This window comes from Tamandua tetradactyla, chromosome 23 (assembly GCF_023851605.1).
Source record: "Tamandua tetradactyla isolate mTamTet1 chromosome 23, mTamTet1.pri, whole genome shotgun sequence".
Lineage (NCBI taxonomy): Eukaryota > Metazoa > Chordata > Mammalia > Pilosa > Myrmecophagidae > Tamandua > Tamandua tetradactyla.
The window spans coordinates 6,480,373-6,495,820 of NC_135349.1; the positions used below are offsets into that span (position 1 = coordinate 6,480,373).

Consider the following 15,448-nt stretch of genomic DNA (forward strand, 5'->3'; position numbering starts at 1 on the left):
CATGCATTTGTAAGAGGATGTGAGCAGCTCATGAGCAATGAAAGTGGCAGTGGTAGTGGCTGGGACAGAGCTGCCTGGGTCCTCAATGGCAAGCCAGTCTCTTATCACTGTATCTGGCTACTGTGGGATAGATGTGCTTTGGCTATGGATGAGAGTAGGAGAAATGGGTGCCCTTTGGTCAAATTTACATTTAGGATGTGCCTATCAGGCAATCAGGAAACATTAAATGTTAAATTGACTTATAATGATTTGATGATTTACCTTTACGTATGCAGTCTCTACTAATTGGAGTACATCTGTAGTATAAAGAAAAACTTGGCTTGTCTTTGTCCTTAGGCCCTGGGGAAGTAACCTCTGAATCTTTAGAATTTTCTGTGAGAGAAGATATTTAGTTTGTCATGGTGGGCCCAGGATCACATCCAATGGTTCATATTTTGATGAGGGTCAGCCACACCTGCAGTTTTAGGGAGGGGAATGGACTTACCAGAAAGACCAACTATGTGTTTCCAGGGAGTGGGGGGGAGTTGGGGAGAAGGAATGCTTTTCTTAGGATAGCTTCTGTCAAGAGGAGCAATCTACAATACAGAATATCATCTTAAAAGTTTTAGGAATTTGTATATACTTACAACAGTGTACCTGTATGGTATATGAACTTATAAAGTATATGCTCAAATGAACTTTATCAATTTATAAATTACACACAAATCTTTCTCTATGATTATTATAAGATCTTTCCCACTACAAACTGGACAGATATTGTGAGTGAGCAATGGCCACCTGAAAATTGAGATGAGAAAGGTCATTTGCAAGGCCTAGATGTATTTATCATGTGCTCAATTACAGGAAAAAACATTTTTTTCCAAATCCCTAACTGAAATCAAACAAACAAAAAAAAACTGGTCAAAACACAAAATCTTGACTAAATCAGGTGAATATACAAAATAAAGATTCATACTTACTTGATGATTCAGAGTTTAGGACTATATAATGGTTTGCTATTTAACAATCTTTTTTGGTAGACTATAATGGGCAGGAAAATCTGACTACTATAAAATAAAGCACTTTAGTAAAAGCATAGAATTAAATCCTATACGTCATGACACACAGAAAATTAAACTGGCATGATGGGCAAATAGCTGGCAGACTGCTTGAGATCTAGCTAGGTGACCCTGGTAAACTACTTACTCTCTTGAATTCCAGTTTCCTTATCTGTAAAAGGAAAACTATAATAATAGTACATACCTCATAGAGCTGTCTTGATAATTAAGGCAGTTAATATTTGTAAGGTGCTTAGAATAATGCCTGATGTACAGCAAGTATAAGTAAATAAAATAATTCCTCTTTGTTTCTTTTCTCTTTTTGTGGGAAGGATTCCAATCTTTTAAAAGTGTTTCTAACCTACAACTAAAAGATCAAGTGATTTGGGCCAATAATAACTCCTTTGGCTCAACTTGGCTCCCTCACTGATCCTACATAAAGTGTTTAATTGAACCTTAGGAATAAATTTGTAATATTTTCGTGAACTAATAATATTTCTTCAGAAATAGTTCAGATTTTTTTCCTGCTATTTTTAAGACTAAAGATCAGGTTGGTTTGAGTAACAAGATAAAACTTAATATTTATAAATATTAAAGACCCCCACACACTATAAACATTCTTTTAATAACAAAAGAAAGCCTATGATTTTCTGCGTTACCTGTGGTGAGAGCAAATCTTCTGTTTTGTGCCCAATTTAAGAAACTGAATCTAAACAATTTAATGATTCAAAATAATATAATTGTTGACTGTACTAGTACAAAATAACATACTTTGAATTTATATAAAGGTGAACTGTAAAGAGTTCAAAGCAAATGTGTAAATTCTCCAAAGAAAGTCAGTTTTTTCTTGGAAAATAAATGAGTACAGCTTTATTTTTCTCTGCTTTAAAGATGAAAAAATACTTCAAGGTTCTTTGAGATATTTTGCCAAAATATTTCCCCCAAACATTTCTGTTTTCCCTCTTTACCTGTTCAATACTTTCTAAGTTTTAAAAAATAAATGTTGATTTAGAGACAACACTGGCAGCTTTACTTACCTTTCAGTTTTCTCTTTTAAATGAGTGTTGCCAGGTCACTCTGCTACCTTAACCTGATCTACGTGGGTACAATGAAGATTTATGTGTGCCACACTATGGGTACAAGACCCGACAACCTGGAGCATCATGTGAATTTGGCCCTATGACCTGGCAATTAAGAATAGGGGATTAAAATATTTTACCTACCAAATTCTGAATACAGAGCTCTGGTTTTTTCCTCCCAACAAGGTAAAGTGGTTAAGAAGCAGAGTTTATACTATTGTAGGCATTAGGAACATGTTAACATATGTTAAACCTAGGCACCTGGACAGGAGGTAGTAAGGAACCCATTATGTTGTCTATGGAGGTCTCCCTCACACCCAGGCTGAGGAAGTGACTGCCAAGTTGAGCCTTAGGACCTACCAGCCACCCTGAAGGAACACTGGGTTAGAATCCACCCTGCGGACCACTCAGAGAAAATTTATCCATGGGGCTGTGGTGGATGAAATGAGGTAATGTGTGAAGGCCTGGTACACAGTAGGCGCGTAATGATATCTGAGTCTCTATATGGAAGCACAGCATTACAAAAGCCAAGCAATGCTCCTGAGCAGAGTCATCTTTAACATGTGGCATTTGTGATCCGGCTTCTGTGACTCTCCATTTCATAGGGGACTGGTAACCTCTAATCACTATACCTGCCAGCCACCCCAAGTCTTTAACTGCTCTGGCACAAATGGTTACCTTTCACATCCCTTCTTGAAAAGATCCCCAGAGTGGGGTTCCCATTTCCTTCCTTTTTCAGCGACCCCTTCTTGGGCTGCTCTTTCCTTTTCCCTTTGCTTCCATGAAGTGCAGTATAGTGCAGAAATTAAGAATTCAAATTCTAAAGTCTGTGAAATCTGGGGTAAGTTACTTTACTTCTACTGTAAAATATAGTAAAAGTGTCTACTAAGCTCTCAGGACTGTGGGGAGAACTAAATGAGATATCTATATAATATCTATAGAGTGCTGAGCCCAATACCTGAAGCAAGCTCAACTTTTGTTGTTACTACTATTGTGTAAATGTGAGCATTCTTAAAACACTTAAGTGAAAAAGTTCTGTAGGCATACTAAGAATATATTTATATTCACTGAAAGGCTGGAAAGAAATCTAACAGTGAAAAACTAGTTTTAGAGCAATAAATGATGGATGGTATTGTTTCATTTTTTCTATTATCCAAATTTTCAATAATGAGGCTCTGAAGATCACAACTGAAGTAGCTACTGACCAGATCATGCAGATACATCAGCAGAGGAGATGAGAGGAGAAAGGAAAAGAGAGAAGCAGAGGCAGGGAGAATGCGGGGGTTAACATACTTAAAAGGCTTGAAACGAAAGACAAAAGAGAAGAAAAAACAAAACTACCCCCAATGCTCCTAATGCATTCTCAGTGCTTGAATTACCATTTCTCAATCAGGATGGAGTAGGAAGGATGGCAGTGGTCTTCTGAAGAAAAAAATACAAGTAAGGGCCCAAGAGAAATGACAATCATAAAGCTTGAAGAATATGCCTGCTAATAAAACCACACACCATCTCATGAAGGAGAAAAACATTACTTCAGTCACAGACAGATGCAAAACTCAGAAGCACTATGCAAACCGACAATACAACTCAAGTGAAAACTTTTGTATAAGTCCTGTTCTTTCATTCAATTGCACGGAAACAAGGCCTTTAATACCAGAGATGCAAAATGTGGAGGCCATTATGGGGCATCTGCCTAGCAGCTATGCCCTCTCCTCCTCTGGCATAAATGCTTGGCTAAAAATGCTGAGCAGTCTCTTGGGCCACTGGAGAATGGGCTTGTGTTCTAAACTTAGCAATGAGACTTGAAGGGACGTGTGCGGAACCTTCTGGGAAAAGGCTTCCTCTTTTGTAGGGCACAACTGAGAAGAAATCCTCCTTCCTGCATTTGGATATGAAAGGAGCACGTGATCATCCAGACAAGAAATGGCAGCCACCTTGGGACAACAAGGAGAAAAAGAAGGAACTGGGTCCCTCCTGGTGATGACTCTGGAACTTATCAACCTACCCTCCTTATATAGGATAATAAAATCCTTATCGTTAGTTTGGATTTTTGTTACCTGGAGGCATAACATAACAATAGGTGAGCTGATTCTGGAGGAGGGCTATCTTGAAATTGGAAATGGTACTGCTACAACTCTGTCTCACTGACAGAGGCAGATTAATTTAGAACCTTTCTCCAAAAGACAAAAAGGAAACAATATAATTAACTTTCTCCAGCATTTAGTTCCTTTTTTTTTTTTTAAAGTGGAAAGAGACTAAAATGTTTGGCTTTGCCACCCCTGATTAATATTCAATGTATTTGGCCTGGTTTCCCAAGCTGAATTCTCACTTCAAATTTCTATGGAATTAAGTCAATATTTTACCCAAAGAATATTTTTCTTCATTCACCTCCAAAGCACCAATGTGTCAGAATAAATGTTATAAAAATTTCATGTAAAAATATGTATGAAATGGAAAAATATCTGTGTCCTATAGTATAGCAACATAAAAAATATTTTAATTCAAAATTAAAACAAACTACTCTTGAGATGAAGGTTTTGGGAATGATAGAATTCTTCAGTATTGTTCCTTTCTCTTCCTTCCAGAGCAAAATTTTTAATTGAATTTTTTTCTTACTATGGGATTATTTATGGGAAAATGTAGTTTTTTCAGAGACAGTAGTCTTTAAAGGAATGAAACTTTTAAAATAATTTATGATCTTCCCATACATAATACTGCTTCAGTTTCATCAGATGGAGCTTATAACACAGGTCTCATGATAAAATTATAAAAACCAATGCTAAAAGGCAAAATAATCATCTTGAAAAATGAGGGAAATACAATCTACTTTAGGTCTTTTTTTCCCCCTATGTTTTAGTCACTACTCTGTGCAGGGAATTTAAACAGATACAGGATGGTATTTTAGTCTAAACTTTAACAACAACAACAAAACAAAAATAAAAAACCTAAGCAAATCAAAATAACTTAAAATTAGGCCTCCAAAAGCAACTCTTACTGGGATGGCATTTTCCATGGACTTGCTGTAAACGACAGTAGAAAACTAAGAGCTACATAAGATAGTGAATATAAGCAAAAGGATCACTTGAAACAAAAATAGAACACCGCACAAGTTTTTTCTGTTCCCTCTGAATAAAATATATATATACCTGGAAGAAACTTCACCGTCCCAACATATTTTCCTTAGTGAAACTGAAGCATATAGCTGTTTATAACAACATTGTTGCTGTGGAAATAGTTGATTCAACATTATGAACTCAAAGCTAAACAAAGTAAGGTGTGGAACAGAAGCCTTATTTAAATAATGGCAATAACCATAAAACACCAAAAGGCAAACTGAATGAGGTTCAATCAGAGCACCATATGTTTTAGCTTAAGATTCATGCACTTTTTTTTTTTTTGACACAAAAGGACTTTTCCTTTTAATGTGGAACATTTGGAACCCTAAAATTATCTCAACAACTCCCCCCAAATGTCCTGAATTTTGATATCAGTTTCGATCTACACAGCACAGGCCACATTTTATTAAATTGATCATGCTTAAGGCAGAGTTACGATAGCTTAACCCTTGCCAGGAAAGTCAGGATTTTGTAAAACTTCTGCATGTAGCTGAACTAACAGTATTGACTTACTCATCATATAGCATAACTTTAGGCTTATAGCCTCACTTTTTCTTTTTAAAATATTTTTATTGATAAAACAACATACAAACATTCTTAACATAAAAACATTCCATACATGGTATATAATAAATGGTTCACAATATCATCACATAGTTGGATATTCATCACCATAATCATTTTTTTGAGCATTTGCATCACTCCAGAAAAATAAAAAAGAAAAAATTCATACATACCATATCCCTCACCCCTCTCTCTCATTGATCACTAGTATTTCCATCTACCCAATTATTTTAAACTTTGTTCCCCCTATTATTTATTTTTATCCATTTTTTTATCATCTGTCCATACCCTAGCTAAAAGGAGCATCAGACACAGGGTCTTGATAATCATTGAGTCACACTATAAAGGCTATTATCATTATACAATCATCTTCAAGAAACAAGGCTACTGGAATACAGCTCTACAGTTTCAGGTACTTCCCTCCAGCTGCTCCAATATACCATAAACTAATAAGGGGAGAGCTATATAATGCATAAGAATAACCTCGAGGATAAAATCTCGACTCTGAAATCTCTCAGCCACTGACACTTTATTTTGTCTCATTTCTTTCTTCCCCGTTTTGGTCAAGAAGCCTTGGCAGGCAGCCTCACTTTTTTTTCTTCTTCTTCTTTTTTGTTTACTGTTTTTTCTTTGGTAGCCTCATTTTTATGTCTATAGCTTTCAAGACTCTTTATAAACTTAGTCAAGTAAAAAAGTGGCAAGAGTACACTAATTAGAACTCAGATCCACTTCACAACCAGTAGCCAGCACCCCACCCCAGCACTGTCATCACAACCTCTAATTTGTTCCTTGGCTTTTATGGGTCAGCTAAGAGTCTTCTGAGCAATCACAAAAACCCTCACAACACTTTTAATGAAATAGTGTGAATAATTCGAACCTTAAATTCCTGATATTATACCCCTCCTTTGCTTCCGTTTCCCTCTTTTTAACTGGAGAGGTCTGCACTTCTCCTTAAACACATACACACTCTACAATTCTCTCCCTCTGGTTTCTGAACCTTTTGAATTATGACCAATATTCTTAAACCAGGAATTTTACCCTTTGTGAAATAAAACTCATATTTAGCAAGTTTTTAAGATGAAGGCTGTATGTGGGACTATTAAAAAATAAACTTTTTCCTTCACAGAAGATTTTAACAGTGAATTGACTCTAAATAGAAATCCAGATTCCCTCAATTCTGCCATGAGCCAGGATTCCCTCTGCAACTGGATCTCTCTCTCTCTGGCCTCTGTGTCTCTGCTGCTAAGGATGGTGCCGCCCTCTGTGGCTGCACAGGAGAGCAATTCATAGTAGCAAAACTGGAAAAGCCACAGCTGAAAACAACTGTGGAAACAGCAAGAGCCAAGGGGACAACATGAAAGAGTCTGATTTTCTGCTAGCGAGTCACAGGAAACATTCCTGCCACATCCTCAATGGATGAGGTGGACCTCATCCATCCCTTCCAGGTAAGAAAGTAGGTCAAAGCTCCTGGGCTTTGTGATTCAGGGATCAGAGGTAAAAGGCTAGAATCAAGCCCCAAGGGAAGCTGGAATTCCTAGGAGAGCAGGGAGCCCTGTTTGGGAAATGAGCCTGGCCCTTCCCAATAGTTAGCCTCAACTACCAGACCACAGAGAACTGAATCATTTTCCTTAAATAAATGAACTAGAGTGCTGGACTAGCTCTCTTTTCTATTCCCAGAAGGTGGGCATGCATTCTTATCAGGGTTCATAAGATGAGAAGGCTCTGGAACCACGACTTAAGTTGGATTTATACACAATGGACAGCTTGACTCACCCAGCTCAGTCGACACAGGAGACCCAGTAGCAATTTCTCCAATCTTGGCCACTCCATCATAGTAGGCTTTTCCTGCGAGGATCATAGCTAAATAGGGAAGGGTGGCACACATAAGTTGTCACTTAAATAAAGAAAGGAAAGACACAACACAGATTTCTTCGAACATACCTGAGTCCCTTCTGACTATAAGAAAACCCTGCTATAGGCCAAATGCAGTTACAAAAGTCAAGGCTTGCTGTTTGATACCTGTGTATTTTCACAGGCCCCCACTCGAAAGCCTCCATGGAATCCTCACCTTGGACCAGAACTGGGAACCTGCAGCAGCAGGTGCTTGAAGACCAGAGAAGGCCCTGTCTATTCCTGCTGCCAGCTCCAGGTGGATATGTTCTTAACATCTAATTAAGGCTGAGTATATCCATTAAAATCTTTTCAAACCTGGTTATTCTATAGCACTACAGATCTGCAACAATACTATTTAAAATGACTTATGTAGCAAGCCTAGGAACCTAGTCCTTTGATGGTATTTTTATTTTTTCTATATGAAATGGCATTCTGAATCACAACGAACATACTTGCTGCCAGGAGAAAATCTATGCAATTCAAATAGATTATCATTCCAAAGAAGAATTGTCTGAAAAACAACTAAATGCTGTACTTTTCTTTTTTTGGCAAACATAGGAAAATTTCAATTGTTATATAAGTTGGTGTTCTAGTTTGCTAGCTGCCAGAATGCAACACACCACAGATGGATTGGCTTTTAATAAAAGGGGATATATTTTGTTAAAAATGTATAGTTCTTCAGAGGAAAGGCAGTCAACTTTCAACTGAGGTTCTTTCTTATGCGTGAAAGCACAAGGTGATCTCTGCTGGCCTTCTCTTCAGGCCTCTGGGTTCCAACAACTTTCCCCCAGATGCTTCCTTTTTGCATCTCCAAAGGCCTGGGCTGAGCTGCAAGTGCTAAGATGAGGCATGCTGAGCTGCTTGGGCTGTGCTACTGTTGAGCTCTCTTATTTAAGCATCAGCTAATTAAATCAAATATCATTCATTGCAGCAGGCACGCTTCCTAGCCGACTGCAGATGCAGTCAGCAACAGATGAGATTCACATGCCATTGGCTCATGTCCACAGCAATAGATCTAGACACCTTCACCTGGCCAAGCTGACACCTGAACCGAACTACCACAGTTGGATTCTAATTATCTTTAAAATAACATTTCTTCTCTCAAACTGATTCTTGAGTCTAAATTATATGGTAAAGAAATCTGCTGGGGTTTTTTTGGTGGGGGAGGGTGCATGGTCCAGGATTTGAAACCAGGTCTCCCGCATGGAAGGCAAGCATTCTACCACTGAACCACCCATGCACCCTGCTTTTGTTTTTCTTGGGGGGTGGAGGATGAGGGGAGCAAAACAGACCTAACAAACCTGGGTTAGAACTCTACCTTTACTTCTAACTACATGACCTTGGGCGAGGTACTTATTCTTTTTGAAACAAAGGCCCCTTATCTACAAAATGCCCAAAAAAACGGTAGGCATTAAAATGAACAAATGGTTTCTGCTAATACGAATGCCTTCTTTTACTGTACAACAGGCTAGGTTTGAGGACACTGAAGGTGTACAGCAAGTTTTTTGACAAGCCTCACCTATTTAGTGTGATTTTGAAGAGAATCATTTATTTTATTTTACTCAAAGATTGGTTTCATACACAGAAATCAGTTTCATGTGTAGTTTTGGAGACCACAAGATTCTGGTGCTAAAAGAACCCTCATAAATTTCCTTGACCAGTCTCTTCCTTTCACTGAAAGGAAAATTAGAGGCCACATCTCAGCTGCTCTGCTCTAATTTATAATGGATATTGTTTTTAAAAGGTAGATTTTAAAGGCATTTCAGGTATAAAAGAGACACAGGATGAATTCATATAAAGGTCCAGTTGAAAACACTGCAGGCCAAAATACTAGTATTTTTGTGGCAAATTTATTTTTAGCATTTATTGCAATATTAAAAAGTATACAGTTTATGGCTTTTAGTTTGCCTGTATACAAGTGTAGAAAATGTCATGCTTTGCTACAACCGTTATTTTATAAATCTGGGGATAAGCTTATAGTGTAATAATAAAAAGAACATTAGTTATTAGCATTTTTCAAGTAATTACTTAATCTATCTGACAATCTTATGAGTATTTCACTAAGGGAAGCTGGAATGGAGATATTTTGGGACACACCCAAGGTCACTGGTGAGTCAGGCAGCGTACACAACTCCAGCAAAGGAACTTCTTCAGTCTAAATTCTTGTTTTTTTTAAGTTTCTTCAGTCTAATCTAGAACTGAAAAAGAGATGACTTTACCTAAAAACAAGATTTGTATCCAGTAAACTGTCAAGCTAATATAGGTAATATTTTAGTATGAAGATTTAAGATTGTAAGGTACTGATAAGCTGAAAAGCAAATTAGTGGGAGGATGCTATGCAGGATTACACAATATCTAAACATAAATTTTTGACTTGTATCTACACATTAAATAGCCTTTTTAAAAAAAATTAACTGTTGACTTACATTTAAAACCATTCACTGTCTCTATTTTAGCACTATTATAAAGTTGAATTAACTGAATTAAAAAGTAAAATATTTTCATAATTTTGTCTCCAATTGTGAGCACATTAAGGGATTTTCCACCTCTTACTGTTCTAAGGAAAAAAATATACTATTTCTATTTTAATGGTTAATCAACTACATCAATTTTATCTATGTACATCTGCCAGATAAATTTTCCTTAAAAACGATTTTGCGGCGTGCGTTTTAGTTCGTCCTCCAGAGCAACTACTAAATAACCAGAAACAGTACAAAACAGCTTCCGGAGCCACGACAGAGACCAGACACACAGCGTACCCCAGTCTGGACCAGCTGGACCGGCTGCGAGTCTCTGCAGCGGTGAGTTCCCCGAGCAGAGCGCGCTTCCCCAAGCTGAGGTGGCTGGCGGCCCTCCCTCACAGGCAGCTTCCCAGACCGGCTGTGAGTCTCGGAACAGTGAGTTCCCCAAGCCGCGGCGGCCAGCAACTGGCGCCCCTCCCCCACAGGCGGCTTCCCGGAGGGAAAGGAAAGAGTCTCCAACAGTAGCAGGGACTGAGTCCAACCAAACACCAATAGTGGCATTAATAAACAAATTCTGACTACTAAAAATAGGCCCCCAGCTCAGGAGAAACTGATCAAGGCGGAAGTCGCCTATTGGGCTAAATGAAAAAGAGGAAAGGGGACAAAACAGAGCCTTCTGCGGCTGTTTCTATGGAGGCTTGGTTGCCTCTGGACTCAGCACCGGGATTACACAGGCTGCAACTGCCCCAAACGCAGAAACAGGCTGCTTTCAGGGATGTCTATCACCTGAACCTTCCCCACGGGAGAGGTGAAACGCAACTGAGGTGGAATCCCTCTCTCATGGAATTCAGATCCCAGGGCTTTGCAATTTGAAGCCATTAAAACCAGCCTACAACCTTTCCTCTGTCTCCACCATGCCCCCAGCAAGGAGAGCCTTCCAAAGTTAAAGGAGCCACAACATCTTCTGCTGGTGGGACCCGCAGATAGACAAGCGCCATATACTGGGCAGGATAAGAAAAACAGAGCCCAGAGACTTCACAGGAAAGTCTTTCAACCTGCTGGGTCTGACACTCAGGGAAAACTGACACAGGTGATTCCTTCCCCCCGAAAGGAGGCCAGCTTAGTCCAGGAAAACCCGGCTGGAGTCTGTAATACCTATGTAGACCCTCCTAAGGGTAGGGAGGGAAAAGGCACCTTACAAGCAGGACAAGAAATAAGAAAATAAGAACTGAAAATTTACCTTCTGTTAAACAAAACTTAATCTAGAGGCCCAGAAAAAGCTGAACTGAAGGTCAATGAACAGATAGACAACAAACTCATCTAGCAAGAAAACCCTAGGTAAGATAAGTGAAAGCAATCTCCAGAAAAAAACTAATTAAGGTAATTAAATGCCAGCAAAAAATAACAAATCACATCAAGAAAATTGAAGATATGGCCCAGTCAAAGGAACAAACCAATAGTTCAAATGAGATACAGGAGCTGAGACAACTAATTCTGAATATACGAACAGAAATGGAAAACCTCTTCAAAAGCCTAATCAATAAATTGAGGGAGGACATGAAGAAGGCAAGGAATGAACAAAAAGAAGAAATGGAAAGTCTGAAAAAACAAATCACAGAACTTATGGGAATGAAAGATACAGTAGAAGAGATGAAAAAAACAATGGAAACCTACAATGGTAGATTTCAAGAGGCAGAACATAGGATTAGTGAACTGGAGGATGGAACATCTCAAATCCAAAATGAAACAGAAACTATAGGGAAAAGAATGGAAGAATTTGAACAGGGGCTCAGGGAATGGAATGATAATATGAAGCGCACAAATATACGTGTTGTGGGTGTCCCAGAAGGGAAAAGGAGGAGAAAAACTAATGGAAGAAATTATCACTGAAAATTTCCCAACTCTCATGAAAGACCTAAAATTACAGCTCCAAGAAGTGCAGCGCACCCCAAAGAGAATAGATCCAAATACGCGTTCTCCAAGACACTTATCTAGTTAGAATGTCAGAGGTCAAAGAGAAAGAGAGGATCTTGAAAGCAGCAAGAGAAAAACAATCCATCACCTACAAGGGAAACCCAATAAGACTATGTGTAGATTTCTCAGCAGAAACCATGGAGGCAAGAAGACAGTGGGATGACATATTTAAATTACTAAAAGAGAAAAACTGCCAACCAAGAATTCTATATCCAGCAAAACTGTCCTTCAAAAATGAGGGAGAAATTAGAACATTTTCAGACAAAAAGTCACTGAGAGAATTTGTGACCAAGAGACCAGCTCTGCAAGAAATACTAAAGGGAGTACTAGAGACAGATACGAAAAGACAGAAGAGAGAGGTGTGGAGAAGAGTGTAGAAAGAAGGAAAATTAGATATGACATATAAAATACAAAAGGCAAAATGGTAGAGGAAAGTACTACCCAAACAGTAATAACAGTAAATGTTAATGGACTGAATTCCCCAATCAAAAGACATAGACTGGCAGAATGGATTAAAAAACAGGATCTTTCTATATGCTGTCTATAGGAAACACATCTTAGACCCAAAGATAAACATAGGTTGAAAGTGAAAGGTTGGAAAAAGATATTTCATGCAAATAACAACCAGAAAAGAGCAGGAGTAGCTATACTAATATCCAACAAATTAGACTTCAAATGTAAAACAGTTAAAAGAGACAAAGAAGGATACTATCTACTAATAAAAGGAACAATTCAACAAGAAGACATAACAATCAGAAATATTTATGCACCGAACCAGAATGCCCCAAAATACGTGAGGAATACACTACAAATACTGAAAAGGGAAATAGACACATCTACCATAATAGTTGGAGACTTCAATTCCCCACTCTCATCAATGGACAGAACATCTAGACAGAGGATCAATAAAGAAACAGAGAATTTGAATATTACAATAAATGAGCTAGACTTAACAGACATTTATAGGACATTACACCCCACAACAGCAGGATACACCTTTTTCTCAAGTGCTCATGGATCATTCTCAAAGATAGACCATATGCTGGGTCACAAAGCAAGTCTCAACAAATTTAAAAAGATTGAAATCATACACAACACTTTCTCAGATCATAAAGGAATGAAGTTGGAAATCAATAATAGGCAGAGGGCCAGAAAATTCACAAATACGTGGAGGCTCAACAACACACTCTTAAACAACCAGTGGGTCAAGGAAGAAATTACAAGAGAAATTAGTAAATATCTCGAGGCGAATGAAAATGAAAACACAACATATCAAAACCTATGGGACGCAGCAAAGGCAGTGCTAAGAGGAAAATTTATTGCCCTAAAGACCTATATCAAAAAAGAAGAAAGGGCAAAAATTCGGGAATTAACTGTCCACATGGAAGAACTGGAGAAAGAACAGCAAACTAACCCCAAAGCAAGCAAAAGGAAAGAAATAACAAAGATTAGAGCAGAAACAAATGAAATTGAGAACATGAAAACAATAGAGAAAATCAGTAAGACCAGAAGTTGGTTCTATGAGAAAATCAACAAGATTGATGGACCCTTAGCAAGATTGACAAAAAGAAGAGAGAGGACGCAAATAGATAATATCAGAAATGGAAGAGGAGACATAACTACTGACCTCACAGAAATAAAGGAGGTAATAACAGGATACTATGAACAACTTTATGCTAATAAATACAACAATGTAGATGAAATGGACAACTTCCTAGAGAGGGATGAACAGCCAACTTTGACTCAAGAAGAAATAGATGCCCTCAACAAACCAATCACAAGAAATTGAATCAGTCATTCAAAAGCTTCCCAAAAAGAAAAGTCCAGGACCAGACAGCTTCACATGTGAATTCTACCAACCATTCCAGAAAGAATTAGTACCAACCCTGCTCAAACTCTTCAAAAAAACTGAAGTGGAGGGAAACCTACCTATTCATTATATGAAGCCAACATCACCCTCATACCAAAACCAGGCAAAGATATTACAAAAAAAGAAAACTACAGACCAATCTCTCTAATGAATATAGATGCAAAAATCCTCAACAAAATTCTAGCAAATCGAATCCAGCAACACATTAAAAGAATTATACATCATGACCAAGTAGGATTCATCCCAGGTATGCAAGGATGGTTCAACATAAGAAAATCAATTAATGTAATACACCATATCAACAAATCAAAGCAGAAAAATCACATGATCATCTCAATTGATGCAGAGAAGGCATTTGACAAGATTCAACATCCTTTCCTGTTGAAAACACTTCAAAGGATAGGAATACAAGGGAACCTCCCTAAAATGATAGAGGGAATATATGAAAAACCCACAGCTAATATCATCCTCAATGATATTAAACTCTCCCCCTAAGATCAGGAACAAGACAAGGATGTCTTCAACATCGTGTTAGAAGTTCTAGCCAGAACAATTAGACAAGAAAAAGAAATACAAGGCATCAAAATTGGAAAGGAAGAAGTAAAACTATTAATGTTTGCAGATATGATACTATACGTCGAAAACCCTGAAAAATCCACAGCAAAACTACTAGAGCTAATAAATGAGTACAGCAAACTAGCAGGTTACAAGATTAACATTCAAAAATCTGTTAACTACTAGAGCTAATAAATGAGTACAGCAAACTAGCAGGTTACAAGATTAACATTCAAAAATCTGTACTGTTTCTATACACTAGCAATGAACAAGCTGAGGGGGAAATTAAGAAACGAATTCCATTTACAATTGCAACTAAAAGAATAAAATACTTAGGAATAAATTTAACTAAAGAGACAAAAGACCTATATAAAGAAAACTACAAAAAACTGTTAAAAGAAATCACAGAAGACCTAAATAGATGGAAGGGTATACCGTGTTCATGGATTGGAAGACTAAATATAGTTAAGATGTCAATTCTACCTAAATTGATTTACAGATTCAACGCAATACCAATCAAAATCCCAACAACTTATTTTTCAGAAATAGAAAAACCAATAAGCAAATTTATCTGGAAGGGCAGGGTGCCCTGAATTGCTAAAAGTATCTTGAGGAAAAAAAACGAAGCTGGAGGTCTCACGCTGCCTGACTTTAAGGCATATTATGAAGCCACAGTGGTCAAAACAGCATGGTACTGGCATAAAGATAGATATATCAACCAATGGAATTGAATAGAGTGCTCAGATATAGACCCTCTCATCTATGGACATTTGATCTTTGATAAGGCAGGCAAGCCAACTCACCTGGGACAGAACAGTCTCTTCAATAAATGGTGCCTAGAGAACTGGATATCCATATGCAAAAGAATGAAAGAGGACCCGTATCTCACACCTTATAC

The 15,448-nt window shown here is 37.8% G+C and overlaps 1 protein-coding gene across 2 annotated transcripts in view; it reads right to left on the reverse strand.

Moving 5' to 3' along the window:
* Positions 1 to 15,448, reverse strand: part of BAIAP2L1 (BAR/IMD domain containing adaptor protein 2 like 1) — a 110,373-nt gene that overhangs the window by 58,027 nt on the left and 36,898 nt on the right. For both annotated transcript variants that reach the window (XR_013167797.1, XM_077140602.1), the window contains exon 3: positions 7,570 to 7,656. Coding sequence is in view for 1 of the 2 variants with exons in the window: in XM_077140602.1 (XP_076996717.1) it covers positions 7,570 to 7,656 (87 nt within the window). In the remaining variant the exon portion in view is untranslated. The remainder of the gene's footprint in view (positions 1 to 7,569; positions 7,657 to 15,448) is intronic.